At 42.0% G+C, this 25,867-nt stretch overlaps 1 protein-coding gene across 1 annotated transcript in view; it reads right to left on the bottom strand.

Annotated features, from left to right (window-relative positions):
• The window catches only part of DNAJC6 (DnaJ heat shock protein family (Hsp40) member C6), a gene marked incomplete at its 5' end in the record, with an annotated part of 92,278 nt that extends 67,531 nt beyond the window's left edge, over positions 1 to 24,747 (bottom strand). Inside the window, one exon of the mRNA XM_079726963.1 lies at positions 24,552 to 24,747. Coding sequence (XP_079583089.1) covers positions 24,552 to 24,747 — 196 coding nt within the window. The remainder of the gene's footprint in view (positions 1 to 24,551) is intronic.
• Between the last annotated feature and the right edge of the window lie 1,120 nt (positions 24,748 to 25,867).

Here is a 25,867-nt window from a genome sequence, read left to right as displayed (position 1 = left end):
AATACATAATGTATATATTTTTATATACACACATATAGATATAATCCAGCTTTTCTCATTACCTATAGTGCTACCAACCACAGATCTAAGTCATCATCATGTCTCACCTGAATTATCACTACAGCCTCTTAACTGGTGTCTTTGCTTCCACCCTTGCCTCCCTGCACTCTGGTAAATAAAGAGCAACAAAAGTGTTCTTTCAAGAAATAAGGCAAGTCATGTTACCCTTCTGCTTAAAATCTTCCAGTGGGTTCCCATCCCACTTAGAGTAAAAAGCAAAGTCCTCACTATGGCCTAAAGGCTCTATAGGAGTTGACGTCTGCATACCTCTCCAGCCTTATTTCATACCTCTCTTTCCCTGTCTCTTTGTTGTAGCCAAACTATTCCTCTACTTAACATACACCTGCTTCACCGCCTTGGCATTTACTATCCTACTGCTCCCCCGATATCCACATGGCTTGCTTCTTCACTTCCTACAGGTCTCTGCTTAAATGCTTCTTTTTCAGAGTTTTCCAGATCACCCTATATAAAGTAGCACCCCCAATCTTCTTATTTTAGTTTGTTTTTCTTCATGGTACTTTTTTTTTTTAAGTTAAGAATCATACTGTGTTTTGATCTTGACAAGGAAATGTAATTTTTTAAAATGTATTTATTTACTTATTTATGGCTGTGTTGGGTCTTCGTTTCTGTGCATGGGCTTTCTCTAGTTGTGGCAAGCAGGGGCCACTCTTCATCATGGTGCGCAGGCCTCCCACTATCGTGGCCTCTCTTGTTGCGGAGCACAGGCTCCAGATGCGCAGGCTCAGTAATTGTGGCTCACGGGCCCAGTCGCTCCGCGGCATGCGGGATCTTCCCAGACCAGGGCTCGAACCCGTGTCCCCTGCATTGGCAGGCAGACTCTCAACCACTGCGCCACCAGGGAAGCCCCCTCATGGTACTTTTTATCTTGATTTTATTCCTACTAGAAAAGAAGTTCTATAAAAGAATACATATTTTTTGTGTTGGGCACTGTTATTTCCCAAAGTGCCTGGTTCAATACATACTGTTGATTTTGACCTTAAATTCTGAGCTATAAACTAGCCAGCAATACTGCACAGGGAGTGCTGAGCAAGGGGTGGTAGAGTAGGTAGGAACCGCAGTATGGAAGGCTGTGTGCCCCTTAAAGACACTGAATTTTATCTTGTAGGTGATGGGGAGTCTCAAACTATATACAACAGGCCTTCAACTTTTAGTTACACTCATTCTTGCCACCGCCATTATTATATTAAAGGAAACACATGTGTTTTGGTGTTTATATGGTATATACACTACAAGGTTTATCAGCTTCTAACTAAAGAAGCTGAATCACCATACTTCTGGTTAGCCACTTAAAACAATTGTTTCCTCCTGAATTCGAATTAAAGGTCCCTGAGTAAAGAGATATGGGCATATACAAAAAAGGTAATCATTTGCCTGTAAGATTCTCTGAATAAAAAAGCCCCAAGGACATTAGCAACTTGGGGTGAGAGTGGTTATTAGGAAAGAATCTGTTCAAGAATCAACAAATCTCTCTTATTTATTGGCCGCAAAAGCACTGATACCCACAATGATTTTATGGCATAGAAAGTTATGGGGGAAGAATGGGTGGATACAAAGAAATCTGAGAATCAACTTGTCTCCTCCTCTCCCCCCATTCCGGTTCCCATAGGCAAGCACCAAATCTATCCCTCCTTTCTAGGAACCCACTACTAGCTAGTACCTTAGTTCAGGCCACTTTCATCTCAATCAGGACAATCTCTCCTGACTGTCCAGCTAGCTGATCTTCCTACCACCAGCCTTGGACCTCTTCGATCTTCTCCAAAGGCACATTGTTAAAATGCAAATTTGATCTTATCACTCTCTTCTAAGAAACATTTAGGTGCTCCAAGTAACAGGGTTTACAAGCCTCGAATGATGGGGAGTTGCTTGCCTCTACAGTCTCACCTCCCGAATTCCTCCCGGATCCTCCGGCTCTTTGTTCCAGGCCCAGGGAACCACCTGCAGCTCTTCCAACAGCCCATGCTCTCACTTTCTGGAACTTTGTACATGCTTTCCTAGGTATCCTTTGCTGTCTCGAGAGTATTTTTGCTGTCTCCTCTCCGGGAACAATCCTGCATGTGTTATATGTATTACATGTTGTGCTCTATCCCGAGAAAAGCCACTCTAAAAAACCTCACTTTATTTACCACCTTGCCAGAGGCTGTAAGCCTTAAGGGTTTTGTAGTCTATGTCCTCCTAATTCTTGTGTCAAACATGATTACATCTTATACTTGCAGCTTTCCTGTCAGCCTAGAAAATTTTGCAAGTATAATCTCATCTGGGAGTCCTCTTTTTCTTCTGCTATTAAGTTTTGTTATTGCCCTCTCCCAAAGCAGGGATAGTTAAATTAACCTAACAAAATTGCTACCTTTCTCTCTCTCTTCTATCTAGTCCAAGGGACTCAAAATATATCTTCAAAAGAATTTCTTATAATGAGTGAATCAGATATGAACATGACTAAAGCGTTGGTTACTTTGCAAAATAATTTTATTTCTATTCATATCTATGCTTCTTTTTTTTTTTAAAAAATGGTCATTTAAACAACCTACAAATCCTTAATCATGATTCTCCAGGCTCTGCTTTCAACATGATATAATTAAACACAAGGTGATATTAAAGACTGAAGCTGGGGAAAAATCAAATAGTCCTGAGGAATTCTGGACTCAGGGATGTTATAGAATGCATTATTAGGGTTAGTATAGAACAGAATTTGCAGTTATTTCCTTAAAATGTTTAAAATAATATTCACGGAGGAAAAAAATCCCTAAGTCATTATCCTAATGATGGCACTGATGCTTTTCAAGATTTTAAAGCTATAACGTTTTTCAGAAATTATGACTGTAAGTGCAACATCTGGGTTGCAGTCCTGATTCTGTCACTTGCCAGCTATGTTGTGACCTTGGGCAAGTCACTTACCCCTTTTGAGCCTCTGGCTCCTCAGCCATAAAATGAAGATAATTATACTCAGCTCAAAGGCAGTTGTAAAATGGAGTAAAATGATGTCCGTGGAAGTGCTTTGTAAACTAAAAACAAGGCACTGATGTTGTGTACTTATGGCCAATGCCAAAGAGCAATGTGATGAAAGATTAAGCTATTCCCAGAACCTCAGTTCCCCACCTGAGTCTGCTTATTTCTCCAAGCTGTTATTGTTATTGGAAGTACATCAGAAGGATCTCTGCTGATCCTGGGCAGATACCAAACAAGTCCAGAATGTACTATTAAGTTCCCACAATTAATTACTAAGCTTGTGTTCTTTTTGCTTTTTTTAAATAACCTCTTAGTATGTTACAAAGCTTAATATGAATAGCTGAATTAGCATTAGATGAAGAACCCAAGTGCCCAAACTGGAACCATGTGCAAATCTGCTAGTGATGGACGGACTGCTGCTAGTGGATGCACATCTGTGAGGCTCTAGTCACGGTAAAAAAAGAGTCTGCCACTGTTTTCAGAGCAGCTCACCCCCTCTGCCAACAGAGCACCCTCTGAGTACCCTTCAATTTTCTATAAATTCCAGGTTTGAGATTCTAATGCAATCATCTGATTTCTAACCGTTTAAGTGCTTGAATGGATTTTAAGAGAAAAGGGTGATCTAAATATTTTTATAAATCATTGCTAATATCAAAAACATCACTCCTTTCTTATATTCAAAGCCCCTGGGAGATCTCAAAAGATTTCTGAAGGAACGCTGTCAATGTAACCACTTCTAAAGGTGAGTTTAATGAAGCCAAAGGACAACACTTCATCAAGGAAGTTGTTGATCACTCTTCCAAAGATACCTAGGCAAAATAGGATTTGAGAAGCATGAAGGCATTTGCCCCAGCATCACTGAAGCTTGTCCAGAAATAGCCACTGATTCTCCATGATGGGGTGGGATGGGCAATGCTGACAATGAGCTTCCGACTCCCTTTCTATAACAAACTCTAAAATATATAAGGCTCAAACGTGTTAGCTTATTTCTTGCCTCTTTTCCATTTCCCCACTCAAGGCATTTGTCTTTGATATTCCTTCTACTAGGAAGCTCTTCCTGGATCTTTGCATGATTGATTCCTCTCATTCTCCAGGAGATCCTACTATAAATGCTACCCATTCAGAAAGGTGTCCTCTATCACCAGCTCTAAAGTAGCCCCCATCACTACCCCGTAATTCACCAAATATTTGTTATTCCGAAATATCCAGGTTTCAAGTGCCCCTCTTGTTGTCTATATATGTTGATTTGGGGTAGGAAAAGAGACTTGATTTCCTCATAGAGTGCCCCATTGTTAATATTGGTATGGATAACTCATTTGCCATACCCATAAGAGAAAAAAACCAAGGAAATGATAAAAAGCACGGCTATCCACAAATGAGGACCTAGAAATGTCTGTGGTAAAGCAGGACCTATAATCTCTAACCAAGCACAGCAAAGCTAGCAACCTAAGGCTTGGCACAGGTGCTAGGGTACACTGAGAGACTCCAGAACATGAGGAAGCAGGGTTCAGGACCATCAAAGTAATGAGGCAGCGGGCGAGTTAAGATCTCCAGCTTGGCATCAGACCCACACGGAGCCACATCCCAACTCCACCACATGTCACCAGCCCTACGATATCTCTGTGCACCTGTTTCCTCAGGCAAACGAAAATACCCCAAGGAACACTGCTGATGGCAAGGTGGAACACAAGGACAATGGCTTTTGCCAATGCGGTGACCAAATATTTCTTTCTGACCTGAGCTCACACTCAGCCAACAAGGTGTAAAACCCGTCCTTTCAACTCGGGGCTCATAACCTACTTAAAACAACACTTCCTGCTCAGGTTATAATTAGGAGTATCTGACTATTATGAGGAACATGATACAGCTTTATGAAGTGTTAATGAGCATCCTTAATTTGTCTGGCATCAGAGTGAAGACGACAATGACCACAGGCCACCAGCGCACTAAGATAAACAGGCGGCAGTTTTATTATGTTATTTGCTATGTGACCTTGGGGAAGTTACTTCATCTCTCTGGAAAATTTGATGTGTAATTTGGGGATTAATAATAGTACTTGCCTCCTAGGAATCTTCTCAGAATTAAATAAGATGATTAATGTTAAATATTTAACACATGCATGGCAGATAAATAGTAAGCCCTAAACAAATGACAGCTATTTTTTACCAGTGTGACTTCCTCATCAAAGATTCTGAATTTCAGTCTTTCATGAAATTCTGGAATTTCTCTTGACTACTCTAGGGGGTCCTGCTTTGCCATCTTTCCTAGAAATGGAATTTCATTAGCCTGGAAGGCCAATGGCTATAGAGTACCAACCTTGGGCCTATTTTCTTGGAGTTGAAACACAAGGAGGGATGTGGCAGAGACTGCTATTTGTCACACTAATATTCATTATCCCCTTCTTTTTCTCTGGGAATATTTTTTATCTGGTAACATGGCCTCCCAGAATAAAAGACTACATTTCCCAGGCTTCCCTTCAGTGATATGTGGCCATGTGATTAAGTTCTGACCAGTGAGATGTGAGTGGCAGAGTGCAACTTCCACAGTGTTTCTGAGAGAGACGAGGTATGCTGGAAAACAAAAGTGTTACTTGGCCATCTCAGACAACGAGGAAGAGGGTAACACCCTAAGGAGCATAAAGCAACCAGACAGAAGGAGCCTGGGACCCTAGTTATTTCATAGAGTAAAGCTGCCATTGCAGATCAGGTTTTTATATGAGCAAGAAGTAAGCTTCCATCTATTTAAGCCATAGATATCATGGCTTTTGTTACCTGCAGCCAAGGCTATAATCTCACATATATTGTAGAGGATGTGGAGAAAAGCAGAAGAAAGGCAGAATGTGATGGAGGGTTACAACATGTCTCTGGCACATAATAGGTTCTCATATTTACTTGCAGAATTAAACATCCTCTCTGGAGCTCCAGGCAATCAAACCAAATTTGGAATATTGAGGTCAGCTCCAAAAACAAGAGGGACAGTGGCCAGCTGGAGTGTTCAGAATGACTAGGGCAATGGAAGCTTGAAAAAACCCATCTCGTGAGGAAAGACTATAAGAGCTAGAAGGAGAAAGGTAAACCAAAGCATCAGGATTAGGCTTCAAGTAACTCAAGGGTAGTAAGTTGAACAGGGCTCCTCTTTGTACTCCAGTGTCCTCATCTGTAACAGATAAGACCAGAAAATTATTAAAATCCTTCTAGCTATACCATGAGGAATCTATAGATTTAGAGGAATTTATGTTGCACAAAAGGAAAGAACCACAACCTGCCTAGATATAGCCTGAGAGAGTGATGGACGGATTTCCACTGAAAATGACAAAAGACAAATTCCAGGTGATGATTCCTGTCCAGCAGGAGAATAGCTGCCTTCCACAGTGTGTAATTATCTGATGGGAAGAGTTCAGTCAGGGGCTAGACAGGCTCCTAGAGGAAGTGCTGAGGTTTGGAGGAGCATGGAATTAAAACAGCTTCTTCCTACAGACTGTTCAGAAAAGTGGGCTTTATAGTAGACAGTCCTGGATATCAATCCAGTTCTGCCACTTACTTGGCTACATGATCCTGAACAAGTGATTCACCTTTTTTTCAGCCTCAGTTTCCTCATTTTAAAAATGGGGGAAGTGGGCTTCCCTGGTGGCGCAGTGGTTGAGAGTCCGCCTGCCGATGCAGGGGACACAGGTTTGTGCCCCAGTCCGGGAAGATCCCACATGCCATGGAGCGGCTGGGTCCGTGAGCCATGGCCGCTGAGCCTGCGCGTCCGGAGCCTGTGCTCCGCAACGGGAGAGGCCACAACAGTGAGAGGCCCGCGTACCGCAAAAAAAAAAAAAAAAAAAAAAAAAATGGGGGAAGTAAAACATAATTTGAAGTCCATTGTGTTGAAAGGGGATAATACATATCAAGCAGGTAGCACAGTGCTAGGCTCACAGCTGCTTATAAGGTCATCAACATCATATTAACTTTAGAAACGGAGAAGGAAAAGAGAAAAACGTGAGGAGCTCAGAAGACGAGTTGTTCATCCTGGTGGCAGCATCGGCAGGTAGAAGACTGGAATTTGTGGACTGGGCAAGTAGTTGCACAGCCAAAATAAACTTAGGGCTTGCCGTATAAATGCTGTGAAGTGCAGGCAGCATCAAAAGCCTCTCAAAGAGTAGGAGAAGAAGAAGAGCTGGAAGTTGGAGTCTCATCAGAAACTGAGGAAGAACTCTTATCCAGACATTATCCACCCATCCAACATTTATTGATTATCTATGAGCAATAAGATGAGAAAATACCACAATGAGGAAAATACAGAGTATAATCAGGGCACAGAGGAGAAGCATCCGACCCAGAGTTAGAAGGTCAGATGAGGGTTTCCAGAGAAAATGAGAGTTAACTTAAGACCTGCATTACTGAGGCAAAGGTGTTTAAAGTGAAGGGTAGGGAGAGAGCTCAAGCTGATAATCTGTTTGAAGGAGACCAGAGAATCGTAAACCTCTTCACTACCCCTCTAAAATTCCCGTATTCTGAGTGACCAATCAGACGGCTAAGTCCGTTCCAACTCCAAGGTTCTACAATTATGCTTTGGATGAAAAAGCAAAATTAATTAAATGCACTACACATTAGAGTTGACTGCATTTTTAAAAGAATAGTGGTGGGTGTGGATATGGTTATAAAAGGGCAATATGAGGGCTCCTGGTGGTATGCTGTGACTGTTCAGTATCTTGACAGTGGTGGTTGATTCAGAACCCACACAAGTGGCAAACAGTATGGAACTTACATACACACACACACACACACACACACACACACTAATACAAATAAAACCAGGGAGATATGTCAATATGTTAGCTGTGATAATACACTATAGTTTTGCAAAATATTACCACTGAGAAAAATAGGCAAATTTTACAAGGATCTCTCTCTATTGTTTCTTACAACTGCATGTGAACCTTTAACTATTTAAATAAAAAGTTTAGGTACAAAAGTAGATACAGAAAAAGAATACAGTTATATACAATTATAGTTATGAAATGTAAATTCATTGTTGAAACTGTAGCAAAACACATAAAACTAGCATGTTAAAATTACTGGTACCCTACGATCCAAATATCCTTTTATAATATTTTGATCTAGTTCCCTCATTTTTAGACTATTACACATCCTTAAAATGATTTTCTTGGGTGTATATACAAATATATGTGTGTGTCTTTACATGGGTTAATTTAGCATGTAGTTTATCTTATTTCATGAATTTTATATTTTAAGGCTCTTCCCATCATATTAAAAATTCCTTGAACAATTTTAAAAATTTTATTGAAGTATAGTTAATTCACAATGTGTTAATTTCTGCTGTACAGCAAAGTGATTCAGATATATATATGTATACACACACACACACACACACACACACACACACATTCTTTTCCATTATGGTTTATCATAGGATATTGAATATAGGTCCCTGTGCTATACAGTAGGACCTTGTTGTTTATCCATCTGAACAATTATTTTTTAATGGCTATTTAGTAATACCATGTAGGCATATTATAATTATCTGAACCAATCTCCTATTTTGGAACATTTTAGGTAGCTTTAAGTTTTTTTCTATTATAAGCAATTCTACAATAAATTAAACCTAACCGGTTGCCAACATTACTGAGATGAAAGACAGCCAAGTCCCTGAATACTGAAATGTTAGAAGAGATCTTAGAAATCACCTGCCCAAACAATCCCCCTAAAACAAACATACACCCACACAAAAATCATTTCATAGTTATGGAAATTATGTATGTATTCCCACTTTAGGAAGTTAGGACAACGCACAATTTCAACAGCTATTTAAAAAAAATAAAAAGCATGAGCCACCACCCTTGCTCTACGTCATTTTTGACCTTGTAGAATCAAGTAGAAAAAGCAGAAATGTCGATGGACACCTAGGTTGCTTCCATGTCCTGGCTATTGTAAATAGTGCTGCAATGAACACTGTGGTATGTGTCTCTTTTTGAATTATGGTCTTCTCAGTGTATATGCCTCTTAGTGGGATTGCTGGGTCATATGGTAGTTCTATTTTTAGCTTTTTAAGGAAGCTCCATACTCTTCTCCATAGTAGCCGTATCAATTTACACTCCCACCAACAGTGCAAGAGTGTTCCCTTTTCTCCACACCCTCTCCAGCATTTATTGTTTGTAGATTTTTTGATGATGGCCATTCTGACTGGTGTGAGGTGATATCTCACTGTGGTGTCCACTGACAGATGAATGGATAAAGAAGATGTGGCATAGGGGCTTCCCTGGTGGTACGGTGGTTGGGAGTCCGCCTGCCGATGCGGGGGGCCCGGGTTCGTGCCCCGGTCTGGGAGGATCCCGCGTGCTGCAGAGCGGATGGGCCCGTGGGCCGTGGCCGCTGGGCCTGCGTGTCTGGGGCCTGTGCTCCGCGGCGGGGGAGGCCGCAACAGTGGGAGGCCTGTGTGCCGCAAAAAAAAAAAAAAAAGAAGAAGATGTGGCACATATATACAATGGAATATTACTCAGCCATAAAAAGAAATGAAATTGAGTTATTTGTAGTGAGGTGGAGGGACTAGAGTCTGTCATACAGAGTGAAGTAAGTCGGAAAGAGAAAAACAAATACCGTATGCTAACACACATATATGGAATCTAAAAACAATGGTTCTGACAAACCTAGGGGCAGGACAGGAATAAAGACGCAGACGTAGAGAATGGACTTGAGGACATGGGGAGGGGGGCAGGAGGCAGAAGCTGGGACAAAGTGAGACAGTAGCACTGACATATATACACTACCAAATGTAAAATAGATAGCTAGTGGGAAGCAGCTGTATAACACAGGGAGATCAGCTCGGTGCTTAGTGACCACCTAGAGGGGTGGTTTAGGGAGGGTGGGAGGCAGACGCATGAGGGAGGAGATATGGGGATATATGTATACATATAGTTGATTCACTCTGCTATACAGCAGAAACTAACACAACATTGTAAAGCAATTATACTCCAATAAAGATGTTAAAAAAAAGAAAAAGCATAAATGAAGAAACTATAGAGAAAAAAATTTTAAGACTAAAACGTTCTAGATATGGTTCATATTCTCATTCTCTTTGACGCTGGAGAAGCAATTTAACTATTTTAATTTTGTTTCTTCATCCATTAACATACCCTCCTTCTAGGAAGTCTTCAATAAATATTTGTTGTCTGAGTGAATGACTGAACTTTCTGACACATATAGGTACTCATAGGTACTCAATGCTCACTATAACCCAAACATTCCATGTTCTTCCACCTTTCCAGTCAGCTCCTGTGTGTAACGTCTCCCTCAGCTCCTTCTGGCCGACACTTCAGAGCCAGCACTACTGTCCATCCTCAGAGAAGCCTTCATCAACCCACTAAATTACTTCTTGCCCAGATTCTTTACCTCATACTTTGTTATAGATACACAGATGCCTGTCTCCACTGATGGTAAAGGAGCAACTTGCAGGTCATACTGTTTCATTTTCAAGCTTGAGTAGGGCTTTGCCAGCAATGTTAACACGACAAGACAGGCTCCTCACATCTCCTACCCTGGCTGCAGCTATTGGATGAGGTACACATGTAACACCTATTAAGCCAATTGGATTGTCTCCTGAAATTTAGAATTTGGGATTCAGAGACAGATGATCAGTGAAGACTGAATGCTTGAATTAGTGACATGTAAACTGGGAACTTTGGGGAAGCTATCTACAAAGAGAAGACCAGAAAGCTGGTCTACACAGAGAGAATGAAGGATAAAGCAAATGCATAGGAAGAAGCAAAACAAGAACCATGAAGCACTAGAGAGAGGGGCTGCCGGGAGGCTCTTAGCTCTGGAGTTCCAGGCACAAATGAGGCAGGGCTCCACTCTCTGACCCTGAGACTCAGAAGGTAGCCTGTGACTTTATAACAACTCCTTTCCTTTGGTTTTCCATTAACATGTTTTGAAATGGCTTTTATTACTTGCAACCAAAGATAATTTACTAAGACATGGAGCCTTCACTAAAGACTCTAAATGAGTTTTCCTCCATCCCTTTATCACCTTTTTCTTCCTCTGAAAATATTCTTATCTACTTTATCTGAAATGTTCAAATTCTACTCATCCTTCAAGACCAGCCCTAAATAAACCTAAGCATGGAGAAGTCTGTCTCTGTCTTCTCTCAACTCCCTCCCAGCACCATGTTGCTGTGCTTGGCACATGCACAGCAGAGTGATTTGTGTACTTGCCTTATCCCCCTTTAAGTCACTTTCTCTCTGCAGGCCTCAGTTCCCTCACTCTCAAAATGAGTAGACCAGGTGAGCTCAGTGGTTGTCAAGCTGGATGCTACTCAACCCCAGGTTCTGCAATTACACACAAGAAACCACTGCTGGGGCAGAAGAGGCAAGTGGTCCCAAGAAAGCAGTATCCCAGCCTCCCATCCTTATTTTAACCAGAGTTGCTCTTTTTTCATGTATTGCATACAGTAAGAGTCTGGGTAAGGCTTTATTGAAAAAGGAATCTAGTGTTAATCAAAATGAAAACCCTAAACTAGATAATCCATAGGGCTCCAAGATTCCAGTAGCAGGAGTGAACTAAAAATAATAAGAAAATTTTATTGATAGACACTGTTCTAAACATCCTATGTTTGTCAATATTTTGATCATTACAACAATCATGTGAGGTAGATGTTCTTAACCTCATCCTAAAATGACAACCTGAATCACATAAATTACAAGTGGCAGAGGCAGGATTTGAGCCCAGGATATAATCCAGATCCAGATCTGAGTTCTTAACCACAATACTGTCTGCTATGCTCCTCTAGGGCAGATACTGTGACTTTTGTTTCTTTCTCTTTTTGATTTCACAGCACAGTTATTTGGCTGGTAGTCATTTAATAGTCTTTGCTGAATGAATAAATGCTTGAATGAACAAAGGAAGTCATCTTGGATTCCACAGAGACTGAGACACAAACTTGAACTTTCTAGGACTTCGGCTGCCTCCAGGTAATAATCCTAGCCAAACAGAACCATTTTATAACTTAGGCCTTTCCCACACCATCTTTCTGAAAAGCAAAGGACCTTCTTGCAGCCAGGAAGAAATTCCTTTCAGGTATGGTTTAATTTGTAGCCTAGCACTGACCAGTACCATTAGTCTGATGCGTCCATGAATGCCTACTTCACCACGTTCACTATCTTTAACTCATAATCAGTATATTCATTCCATTAACATCAGAGTTTCTTAACCTTAAAACTATTGACATTTTGGGCCAGATAATTCTTTATGGTGTGGAGCTGTCTGGTGCACTGTAGGACGTTTAGCAGTACCCTGGCCTCTATCCACTAGATGCCAGGAACAACCCTTCCCTCACATTGTGACAACCAAAAATGTCTCCAGACATTTTTGAGAGCCACTGCTTTACATGAACTAGCTTCTGTAGCAATACTGGAAAAAAATAAAGAAAAAAATATAAGCAATGACTAATCATGCTTAGCACATAAACAGTAGATTCCTTTCATCCTTGGAAAGTTCCTGGGTTTCATCCTCCACCCTGAAAATTCTCCTTCAACTGGGCTGTCCTGAGGACCTTATAATGTATCAAGCCTGTTGACCGCCTTGTCCAAGAGTTCTGCTGATAACAACCCTACACATTTATGAGGACTACATGGTAACCACACATTGTCTTAGAGCTTATGAACAATCCCAGAATGAATATAACAAAGAAAATGCTCAGAACCTTGTAAAATGAAAAAGTAAAATAATCCACTTTGAAGAAAACTCAGGATAATAAAATATTCCCAACATGGGCTCACTTAGCTTCAACCACTTGGTACAGCCAACACTTATCAAGCATCTACTCTAGGGCAGGGAATGCACTAGGCACTTTTCTATACCTTATCCCATTTGATTTTCCTAACAATCTGATGAGAAAGGCACTGCCCAAGGTCACAAAGCTAATCAGTGATTTCAAAACTTGAATCTAGAACAATCACTAGCTCCAACTCCAGTGCTCTCTCCACTAATGTACTGCAGCATTCTACAAGAAGACTAGTAGCCACAATTAATGGAGAGCCAATAAGGTAACAGAAAATCTTTTCATTCATATTTTTACACATAGATAAGAGACAAGAGGATCAATTCCAAAATGTTAATAATGGTCATCCATGAAAAACAAGTTTATCAGTTATTGTGTGTGCCTGTGTGTGTGTGCTTTTCTGCATTTTCTAAATTGTTTTTCCCTAGATATATATTGCCTATGTAACAAAAAGTAATCAAACCCCATTTCCTAAAACAAAAATAACTCATGGAAGTATCAACATGTAATGCCAGTTTTAAACAAAGCATTATCACTATTTCTCACTTATGAGACTGCCAAAAATTAAGAAGTTTGACAATACTCAGCCTTGACAAGGATATGGGGGAAAAAAGTAATCCCATACACTGTTAGTAGAAATCTAAGTTGGTACAAGGTTCTTAGAAAGCAATGCAGCAAGATCTATCATAATGTGAAATGAATAGGTTCTTTCTCCTAGCAATGCCATTTCTAAGAATTTATTCCAGAGGTATACCACATATGCAATATACAAAAATTTATGTTCAAAGATATTTACTGCCTATCAATAGAGGAACTTGGACAGTGTAATTCAAAGCAGTCATTAGAGAAAATGAGTTACATCTCTAGGTACTAATGTAGAAAGTTATCCAAGACATAGTGTTAAGTAAAGATCAAGTTATATAACAGCATGTATAAGATATGCAAGTATACATTATATATGAATGCGTGTATGTGTATATGGGTGTGCAGGAATCTGCATGTGTCTATGCGGTTGTATATAAGCTTGCATATGCTTGCATATTCTCTAAGTGTATACAAGAAATCATTAATATTAATTTTATCTGGAGAGTAAGACTAAAAGCTGAGATGAAAGAAGTGGACTTTTATTTTCATTTTTATACCACTCTCTGAATCGTTTTAAATTTTCTTTTCATAAACAGGTACCACTGCTATAAACAAAAACGGGCTTTTGTTTTGGTTTGGTTTTGGTTTTTGAGACAAGAAGCCCGGCTCTCACGCAAAGGCTTGAAAACAAAGCAACATATGAAATAGAAATGTATTCTTTTAGGACTGCAAATGCTCACAAAACAAGACAGCATGAAAGACTGCCAGGCTGTGTGTACCAGTGAGAGGCATAATGGAGACACTTCTCTCCTGGCACATCGAGAAACAAAGCCAGCCTCCTACCCTGGGAGGGGGTTTAACGGCTCGGTGTTAAGACAAATAATTAAAGCAAAATCCTGCTATACTTTTTTGAGGCACCTAATAAGCCAATTTCCCTAACAGCTAAAAGCCAATTTTTCCTCTTCTATCCCTCCAGCTTGTCTTCTCCTAAAGTAGCTGATACATCTTGGTCACTGGGTGCCCAAGATCTCAGGCCTCCTCCTTTGCAATCTCTGTCACACTCCGATACGTCAGAAGACCTGGGCCCTGCTGCTGGCTTGGCTGTGTATCAGCTCACTGAACTTAGCAGAACTCCTTATCCCTAAAACATTTTGTAAACGCCACCTACTCCAATGGATCATCGTAAGAACTAAATATGACAGGGTATTAAAAAAAAAAAACCAAAAACACGTTGCCAACACTAGGATGCTGTGAAAATGTCATTTGAACTTGGAAAAGAAAAAAAGGTGGCCATTAATGTTGAACAGCATAGTTGCTGACCTCACCCATGGTGTATAAGTCCTGCCTACAATCTAGAATAACTATGAAGCCACCTCAAATTCTTTCTCAACATAAGCAATCAAATGGTCTCTTAAAACACAACTTAGACTTCTTTTTTTGTCACTCCCTCCTGGCTCCCTAAGTGCCAGTTACACCACTAGTCCTCTCTGCAAAGCTTTTTCCCTCTTCCAGGTCTTTGCATTTGCTGTACGTTCTACATCCAGCTCTTCTTATTTTTCTTTCTGTTTGCTTCTGTTTCTTCAGGTGTCACCTCAAATATTATCTCCTCAGAAAGGCATTCCTGATCATGCTCTGTAAAACAGGCCTCCACCACCCTGAGTTATTCTTTCTCACTCTGGTCCCCTCCGTGGCATTTAACACTCCATATAATCCTTTATCTTTGCTTACTGGATTGTGTCTCATCCTGCATTGTATCTCTGTGCCTAGAACAATACCAGCACATAGTAGGCAGACCACAGACACTGTGAAGTGAACACATGAAGGGTTATTCACTGCACGGTGCTATCAGCTACATTTCACCTTGCCTGTGAAACAGGCAGGGTCAGTATGATTGTTCTCACTTGAATTACCTGCCCGAGGTCACAGCCTGCAAATGACAGAGCCAGAGTTGATATCTGGGGTTTCCGACTCATGATTCCCTAATACCCCCACCACGCAAGAGCACCAACAAACTGAACTGTAAAGACTGAAAACACAGCAATTTATCTAGGCTTCAGCAGTAGCAGAAGGGAAGAGAAAGATCTGCGTTCCTGCAGGGGTGAGGTAGGAGAGACAGGGAGGCGGAAATGGCGAGCTATGATCTTGCACTCCCTAGGTGCAAATTAGGAAGAAAAATTCTTTCCTTCATCTGAATGAAATGCAGTTAGTTACCTCTGGGATGGAGGCTTATGAAACCTCTCATCACCAAGTCACAGCATGGAATACTTTGCTAATTGAAACAGCAAGTGAAATTTTAGGTAGGTCAGATGCAGTTACCCAAACTGGAAAGTGACACCACTGTTCACACCTATTGGACCACATGCAGCAGGCTGGGATCTAAGTTTCACAAACACACACACACACACACACACACACACACACCCCAAAACTACAGTCATCCACATGCTTCTTATGGTATGGGGCTCCAAGTCTCCCAAAACATGCTGACTCACTGACTGGGGAGAAGGGAGGAGATCCAGACAGGAAAGGGGAAAAGAGAGAGAACAACCAAGCAGAAGAGTAGCAGAGGCAAAGGAGGAAAGAGGCAGACGAGGAAGTTGAAGACGGACGTGAAGGAGAAAGAGAAAGAAAGAAGCAAAGAGGGAAGAAGGGCTGCAGAGGAGGAGAGAGAAAGGAGAAACGAGGGCTTCTGTCCTGCTAGGACTTGTGCTGCAATGCTCAAGTGGCCCAATGCTGGTACAAGCAGACCTGGAGAATTCCTAGGGTCAGGGTTTTTTTCAGGCACTTGTCTGTTTCCATAGAGACCAAGAATTCCTGCTGCAGTAATCATCTTCCAAGTTTCTTTGGTGTTTGAGCTTTCTTCCTGTGCCTCCATCACCAGGCAAGGAACCAGAGCCGAGGGCTCATCCAGTGAGAACGGGAGTACGGGCAGGCCGGCTACCCTACACGGTCCTGGCCTCCAGCCTCGGGCCTGGACTCAGCCCAGTGCCACAGCTTCGGTTCTAGCATTTCCACCGATTACCTTACTCCTCCCTCCGGGCAAACACAGGCTCTGCTCCTGCCTCCTGCCCCTCCACAGCACTGCCCTGGAGATCTGCACAGCCTGATGGGCAGCTTACCAAAGAGCTGAAAGCCTGGTGAAATCTTGTGCCAAGCTGACAGCATATTCAGCCCTGCCACACGCGTGCCCGTGGTGCATCCGCAGTGGAGAAAACCAGTTGGTCACATTTTCCACTTCTAGCAAAGACTGGAAATACTACCTCCTCTCCTGTTGCCATCCAGGCTAATCATCTCTAGCTTTCTCTAGGCCTCCCACCCCACATCCGGTCAGCTGTCAGCCTGTCCACTCTTCTGCATAATGCTTTCAGGAGTGGCCTCTTCCTTTCAGTCTCACTGGCACTGCCCTGGCTTGGGCCTTAGTTACTTCTCAGGGCATCAACTAAACTGCCACGTAACTGTTCTCCCTGTCCTCCAGGCATATACGCTCTCTCTTTCAGTACACCCCCTCCCTCCTTAGAAAATCAGAAATTCCTGGAGCCTAGGAATCAGTGTTTTCAACCAGCACTTCAAGAAAATATGATGCAGCCAGGACACAGGTAGGAACCACAGATGGACTCCATCCCTTACACAGATGCAAATTATCCTCAGGATTCACACATCACATTCTTCTCTCTGGAGCTGCAAGAGACTCTGTGGGCCCTGGGCACTTCTGCCTTCCTGTGCCCATTCCCCCATTTTTAAAAAAGTTTACAGATTTTTTTACTGCATTGATATAAAGATGAATTCCTTACTGTTACTTATTTATTCCGGTTTTTAAAAGAAATTGAAATTAAAGCATTTTTGTGGGCCTTAAAATTATTGTGGTCCCTAGGCACTATGCCTGTCGGATAAGTCGGGCTTGCCTCAGCCCCACTCCCAAACCTTCAGCGACCTCCCCCAGCCTACAGAATAAAGTCCAAGCTCCTCAGCAAGCTCACCCAGACCTATCTTCCAGTGCCATCCACTAGAGCACTTCCCACCCATCAGGGTTTCAGCTTCCAGGTCTAAATGCAGGTCTCTCAACACACCATGCATGATGATGCCACTGTGTCTTAGCCCTCAGCCCCAAACAATTTTCCTTTCCTTCTCCACCTACTGACATCTGGCTCAAACATCACTTTCCGCTGTGGCCTTCCCTAGTCCTCCTGGTTCAAATTATGGCTTCTTCTTCTGCACCCCCTTCACACTTTCTCTGTCTCTTAATATACCACTTATATGCCCAATTCCAGCGTGCACATCTTTCACAGCATAATATTTCTAAAATCAGGAAATGGCTTACAACGTATGCCACACAAACTGGCCAGCCACCAGGTAGAGTACTAGTTACAACACGCCAACAGGAATTTTTTGCACATGCAAACCCAACACTGCACAGAAGCTACTGGGTCATCTGATTGCTTCTGTGGTGAGGCTATTTGCATTGGTAACACCACACACAGCTGAATTTTAATTTCTATCATTACGCTTTGATGCATTATTGAAATAAGAAGGTATTTTGGACCTAGACTATAGCCTGTGACATGTCAGGTAAAGCAATTAAAGGTAACAGAAACTGCCAGATCTCTTAACACATGTCATGAAATTTCCTAATTCCTCTGACCGTGAAGGACTAATTCTCATACACTGAGCTGCTCTGTCGAAAGCTTCCAAGTAGATTTCAAGAGAAACTGTTTAATATATACTAACTGTAATTTATTTTTTTTCCTGAGTTACAAGTTTTGGCAACAAGGAAATGTACAATCTAAGCTGCAGGATTCTTCAATCCACCTCAAAATTATAGATCCTTTCCAAAAGGAGTTCAAGATGAGTACAGGTGATAAAAAGTAGTAAGTCACCATAAAGCTTGTATATAACGACACATGGCCAAAGGTGATACAAACAAAATGTTTAACACTAAACCTGAAAGTGGCTAAGATTCAAACCTTGTGATACTGATGAAACACACAGGTCTACAGAGAAAAGTCATCTATTGTTAGTCTATTTTTTTAGTTGTATATATTTAGTGTTTCTGTTTTTCTGCTGAAAAAGTTGCCTTGATGAATCATACAATAGATTGCATTTTTTTGATCAAGAAAGCAGTCTTTCGTTAAGCTAATTATTTACACATTAGAAAATTCTTGGGAGTCTGGGACTATGTATTAATCATCCTTCTCTCCCCTCTGGTATCCCTGCATATGAAAAATGCTCATTATTGAACTGGTCTAGCTTTTTGCCAACAGTTTCATTTCTTTCAAGTCTGGCCTCATTTCTGTGAAAATCTAGCGGTATGCTTATTTTTAGGTTTGGATGGGCATATTTCATTATAAATGCCCTTTTTAAAAATTCAAATCCGTTCATGCTTTCATTCATTCGAAGAGTATTTATCAGGCTCCTAATAAATGCCAAGCAGTGACAAGAATACAAAGGTAAATAAGACACAGGCTTGCTCTGAACTTTACGTACTGTCTAGATGGAGAGACATGCTAGGCAACATATCACAACTCAATGTGATGAGAGCTATGACAGGGATGTGCAAGCCACTGAAGGAGCATGGAAAATGCTCCATCTCATGCAGCTTATAGGGTTTAAGATTATGGAAACCACATCCTGAAGAATGAGTAGGAGATAACCTGGAAAAGTGGACATCTAGATGGCTATGGGATAAGCTGGCTTAAGCTGAGGGAACAGTGTATGCAGAAGCATAGAGATACAGGTGGGAGGCAAGGGACCTACCAGTAAAGAAAGAATGTGAAATTCTATTGGGCTGGCTTTCAGAGGTACTACAGGGGACTTCTGACATCCAGTTAAGAATACTCTGGACCTAATTCCCAGAGCAGCAGGGACTCATTTTCATTGGCAAGATATTGTTCCATAAATTTATGAAGCTGCACCAATTATACTCTTTTCTCAGTGTTATATCAGGATTTAATAAGCCTTATCCAATACTGTTTTTGCTCTATTTCCTTAGTTTCCAGCATTTTAAAATTCTTTATGTTATATTTAATACAAGAGGAGATACCTGTTTCACGAGATTCAACGTGAAAAACAACTACATTTATTTCAGCTCCCTCAGACACTCTTATTTCTTCTTACCTCAGGCAAAGAAGCAGATAGAAACATTTACTACTAAATTTTTCATTTGCAATCTTATAGGCATTTCTCTATGGAATTTTACTCAATATAGAATGAGTAGAGCCTGTGTAACCTCAGGCAACTTGCTGAACCTCTCTGTGCCTCAGTTTATTCAACTATAAGAGGAAAGTAACTATCACCCACCTTAAAGAATTCTTATGAGGGTTAAATAAGATACCATATGTACAATGCTTAGCACAATGTCTGGATTGTAGTAGTTAAATTGTAGCTGTTTTTTTCATTAAACATTATTGAACAACTGTATATAAAGGTACATGGTTACAACTTTGAACCTGTATTTTATTACGGTTTTAATCTTATATAAGCACACATATATATATATATACACAATATATTTTTGGTGGGGGTTTTTTATATAAATTTATTTATTTTGGGCTGCGTTGGGTCTCCATTGCTACACACGGGCTTTCTCTAGTTGCGGCAATTAGGGACTATTTTTCGTTGTGGTGTGTGGGCTTCTCATCGTGGTGGCTTCTCTTGTTGCAGGAGCACGGGCTAAGTGCGCGTGCTTCAGCAGTTGTGGTGCGTGGGCTCAGTAGTTGTGGCTCGCGGGCTCTAGAGCACAGGCTAAGAAGTTGTGGCGCAGGGCTTAGTTGCTCCGCAGCATGTGGGATCTTCCCGGACCAGGGCTCAAACCCGTGTCCCCTGCATTGGTAGGCGGATTCTTAACCACTGTGCCACCAGGGAAGCCCTATATTTGTTTACATAAACTTTCAATAGGGGTTATCTCTGGGGCAAGGACCTAAAAAATCAGGGAAGGGAGAAGGTACATTTCTACATTTTTCATTTTATTCCTTTATGAAATCTTTTATTCTTTTTTAGACAAGAGCATGGCAAACTTTTATAATAAAAGTTGATGAAAAACCTTTGGAAGGGGGTTAGATTTATTTTGAAACATAGAGGGCAGAAAGGCTGATTTTTGCCTAGATAAAAGAAAGGACTCTGTACCAATGAGAGCAGTCCAAAGGTACTGCCTCAGAAGGCAGTGAACGCTTCCTCACAGAAAGTGTATATCATAGGCTACATGGATTCTCCTAAGTCTATGAAACATGGCAGTCTCCAAGCATTTGAAATTTGACACAGGTGCATCCTTAAATGGTTATCCAGAGTCATTCAAACTTTAGCCACAACTAAATAAGTTGGATGAATCAACTTTGCCTTCAACCTTCAAGACCCTTAAATGGGCAGGTATTCCTAAGTAAGTAATATTAGTACATGTATGCTGATGATATTTCAATGAATTATGAAGTTATCCAAGTAAATGTTTCATAAAGTTAAAGCCAGATTCAAAATGTGGGTGCTGTGTTTAAACACTACCTGGAATAGTATTTGTTAAAGATAATTTTTGTTTTCAGTCAGATCCATACAAGGCAAGAAAACATTTTAGCATTCTTCATCATCCTTACACCTTTAAATCCCATTAAAATCTGGATTTTAGTTGGTCTACTGTCTTATGACTTGTCATTATGAACTTTGTAAGTAAAGCCTAATGTTGGAACACTTTAGTGACTCAAGATTGGGCATTCTACTTCTGTGGATTCTACTTTCCATGGAAGGTGAAATGCACACAGAAGTATGAAGTTTCTGAGCTAATGAATTGGTATAGCTGCAATGCCATGTGGGATATGAGAGGATGACCTTTGAATGACACTCTTCTAGAAAATAATTTAAATGAAGAGAAAGTGGGACTTCCCTGGTAGCACAGTGGTTAAGAATCCACCTGCCAATGCAGGGGACATGGATTCGAGCCCTGGTCTGGGAAGATCCCACATGTCCCGGAGCAACTAAGCCCGTGCTCCACAACTACTGAGTCTGCGCTCTAGAGCCCGCGAGCCACAACTACAGAGCCCACGTGCCACAACCACTGAAGCCTGCGCACCTAGAGCCCGTGCTCCACAATGAGAAGCCCACGCACCGCAACAAAGAGTAGCCCCTCCTCACCGCAACTAGAGAAAGCCCGCACACAGCAATGAAGACCAAACGCAGACAAAAATTAATTAATTAATTATTTTTTTAAATGAGGAGAAAGTGAGCCACAGACGGGGAGAGAGCTCTGCAAGAGAAATCCAGCAAAGGGGCTGCTCTGGAATCTATCTGGAATCTGTTGACTTATAAAGTCATTAACTTCTCTGAACATCTCAGGGAAAATCGAAGTAGATAATATTGTTCCCATTTCAACAATGATATTATGCCTACACAGAAAGATAGCTTAGTTCAATGGGGAAAAACTTAGACCTTAGAGTCAGAAGACTCGAATCTGGCTGTCATTAACTTGCTATTTTACCTTGAACAAGTCTCCTGCCATCTGTAAGAATAACTTTCCTCATCTCGTAAATTGGAAGGGCACAGACAGCAAAAAGAAGAAAAACTGCAAATGTATTCTCATGTTGTTTCAAGCCTTAAACTTAAGCTCTATGGTGAGAACAACTATGATGTTCTTAGTTTTATAAAAAGGGAACTGGCTTAAACATTTCTAGGTTTTCCAGCTAGTAACAATAGTGCAGAGGTTTGATCCCAAGTCTCTAGGCACAGACGCATGCTGCTTACCCTATGTAATAGAATTCTGGGGAAATGAAATAAGATAAGTGTACTATCTATTATAAATAGCTACACAGATGTAAGGTATTGTTAAGACTAAGCTTTAAATTCTCTAAGGGATCTTGACATATTTTTTTCATTCTTAAACATTTTCGTTAGAGCAAAAGCCCCGTGAACCACCTGTCCTATCCAGCATGTCACAGTACAATCAGTTGAATAAACGGGCAGATTACTGCTCATTTAGAAGTGATCCGTGAGTTTAATTAAATATCTTAAACAAATGGATATATTTACACTGCACAAGGCCACTCTTTGAAAATCTTAGAAGAAGGAACTATAATTAGACAGGACAGATATAGTTGCTCTAGTAAATGAAACTTGCTACCCACTACAAGAAAGCCCACTCTCAAGAACCAATCCCTCATCCAAACAGCATTCTCCCGAAATGCGTGTTGAAACAAAGCCATAATATTCTCTTAGCCTAAAGGGGGTGGATGGTGATCCCTGCAACCTCTTCATATAGTGCTAGTTTGATCAAGCTGAAGAATCAACTCCTAGTAAAAGCACTTTAGAGATAACAGTATTATTAATAAAAATGCTTTTTCATTACAACAATTTATCAAGGCAATTCATTCTTTCTCTCTAAACCTGTTGAAAAAGTCTGATTTCCTGAAGATAGGGAAAAAACCCAAAAATCCAGAACTTAGCATAAGCTGCTCTGCGTTCAAGTTACCGCCCTTATCGTACGATGGCCCCATAGAGGTCAGAATTGTCTCATTTACGACTGTCTTCCCTACAGTGCTTAGCACAGTGCCTGGCATATAACCAGGCTCAGAAAATATATGTAGAATTTATTCTACAATGTTAACATACTTTAAAAACAATTCCAATTTTTAAAATGAAAATCTCTATGAAAAATTGAAATGTTCAGAATTTCATATTTCATTTCCCTGAAGCGAGGCTCCTCTATACTCATCTGGAAATGTTCATTTTTATTTCAGTTATTTGTTTATATGCACACTATGTTCCAAAAGGATTACAGTAGCATCATTTAGAGTACATGAATCTTTTTTGTAAGATTTAAAGGAGATCACATCCAGTCAAAAGATGGTTTGTACTTTGATATATCAAAGATTTGGAAAAACATAAATCAAATAACCATGTACAACCCCAGTACCAAAGCCCTTGAAACCATCAGTCCCTTAGGGATAATTTTAGCTTTAGTTTAAAATAGTACTGAGAAAACACACCACCAACTTATTTAACTTCAATAGGAGCTTACATGGATAAAATTAGTTTTCAGCCTGGACACTTGAACATCTGTGGACAATATTTCATCCCACTTATAGGATGAGGAAAATAGAAAATGGTAGCCCAAGAAGAGCCGTTACACGATTTAAAGAAACAAGCATTTGTTTGCAAAGTGCAGGAATTAAATTCAGTTTTGTTTCATGACTGCCCAAACAACTCAACACAAATCTTTCCTCTGGAGTTCTCAGTTGTCCAGTATTAAAGTTACCAATATAGAACAAACCATTGAGCACCTCAATTATAAGTTATCTTTACGTAAACAATCCTCCTATCTTGGTTCCTTGAAAAGGTAAGCAAACAGCTATAATGACATTCCTGGTCCAACACGGATATATAAAATAACTGTTATGCTATGGAAATCGCTAAAAGAGCATTTCCAAGAGAAAATCCAACTTGCTAAAACGCTTTCTAAAAGACAGTCGCGAGCCCAGATGTAAAGTTTAGAGGCATTTCCATTTTCCTTACATATAGAGGTTTATGAAATATTAATACACTCAGTGCAAAAGTATAAAGATAAGCAAGATCAAAGCCAATAACAGATGAAATAAAATTTCATTGTGCAAATCATAAAAGCTGTGTAAAAGGGCTCTAGATCCCAGGTAAAATTTGCTCAAGAAAGGTAACAGCATTAAACCTAGCAGACAGCAGAGTAGAGAAGAGGCAGAGCTTTACAGAATTGCAAATAACATCAGCATTACGAGAATAATAATTGGAATAAATACCATCAGCAGGCTGCAAAAATAATCAGCACACTTCGTCCTTCACCTCTTCCCCTCATCCAGCTGGGTAGTGAAAGCAGCTGCCTCTCCCCGCCCCCTTCCCAACCGCTCCTCGCGCCACCCCCTCCCCTATCCTGTCCACCCCTCCCCTCCCCTTTCCCCTCCTCTCCCCGCCCCCAGCTGGTGTATTTAGCAGCCTAGAGAGATTAAGAGGCGCTCGGTACGGTCACTGGGCCTCCGGACTGATCTAACGTTTCCTAGCTCCCTGGACTACAGAAATTAGAGACGCGACACCCTGGTGGTATTAGGTGCCTTCGCCTTCATCCTGTCCTCTCCGAAGCCGGACTGGGTTGGGAGCCAGTGGACTGGGCCGCAACTGGAGGGCCCTGCAGAGTTCAGCGGGGCGCTGCCCGCCCGCTGCACTACCTGAGCTGTCCATGGTGCTGGCGCGGTCCTGAGGCTGCCGGGCGGGACTCCGCGCCGCTGCCGCCCCGGCGTTCACTCTCAGCTTGCCGCCTCCCCCGCCGCTCCCCGCACTTAGGTCCCCGTTACTGTCCACCAGCTGCAAGGATTCATAACCATCGTTGCTGGTCTTTTTCCGGTAGCTTCCGAGCAGGCTCATGGGCAAGCTCACAGAAGAGGAAAAAAATATCAACCTGGGGAGATGAAGGGGGAGGTGGAAGGTGGAAAGGGCTAAAGGAGGATTTTTTTTAAAGGAAAAACAAAAACATAAACCATCAAGTGCCCCACATGACGCAAAGAGGAGGGAAAGAGGGAGCGGCCACCAGAGAGGAGCTTTGCGGGGCGCGGCGAAGCCACCGCCCTGGGCACAGCGCGGCTCTGGGCGCCGGGCGCGAGGGCGGGAGGGAGAGAGGGAGGACGCGGGCGGGCGGGTGCGCGCGTCCCCGGTGCAGCCGCCGTGGAGCCGCCGGCCCTGCAGAGCTCCGGACCCGGGCCAGCCCCCCTATGGCTGGGGAGTGCCCGGAAGCAATCCTATAGGTGTCGCCGCGTCGCCCCGCCGCGCGGCAGGGCAGCTCCAAGCGCGGCTGGCCCGCGGGGAGGGAAAGAAAGAGGGAGTAAGGGAGGGGAGATCCTCGGGGCGGGGGGGGGCTGAAGGCGGAAAATGGGGCGGGGTGGGAGGGGGAGGGGACTACTACCGCTAGGGTAGAGGGTGTTTGCGCACGTGAGGTAAAGAAGAAAGGGGCTGGTGTCTCTGCCTGGTAAGCTTTGGGGACGAGGGGGGAGGGTCTCTTGGTAAGCTCCAGACACGCCCATTTTGTATAACTTAGCCTATACTTGCTGGAAGATTCGGCGAGTCAAAGCCACCCCTACAGTTGCCCTCCTGGAGGACTGACTTGTAACTCAACTGAACAGAACAAGACCGCATGTTACGCCAGGCTATATGTGTGCCAGGACAGAAAGAAACAGCAGCACTGCGCACATCTCCCAGAATGGGTAAAATCCCTAAGTGAGATATCAAAGACCTGGTTATCCTAACGCTAGCAGGCAGTTAGAGCCCATTCCACCTAGTGAGTAGATGTGACTAGTAACCATTTGTTGAAGGACAAAATTGGCGGGGGGCGGGGCGGGGGGCCAGGGGGGTCGAATCAGGTGCAATTTCAGTTCTGACATCATTTACCTTGGGACCTGGGGAAAGGTCTATACCACTCAGCTGGCTTGGGGAGGATGCGTGGGAAGCAAGCTAGACGAGGATTTTCTTTCTAGGGCCCTCCCCCCCTTTT

The sequence above is a fragment of the Hyperoodon ampullatus genome (assembly GCF_949752795.1).
Source record: "Hyperoodon ampullatus genome assembly, chromosome: 2".
In the NCBI taxonomy this organism is placed as follows: Eukaryota; Metazoa; Chordata; class Mammalia; order Artiodactyla; family Ziphiidae; genus Hyperoodon; species Hyperoodon ampullatus.
The sequence above is the reverse complement of the archived record's forward strand: the minus strand, read 5'-3'. Positions and strand labels throughout refer to the sequence as shown.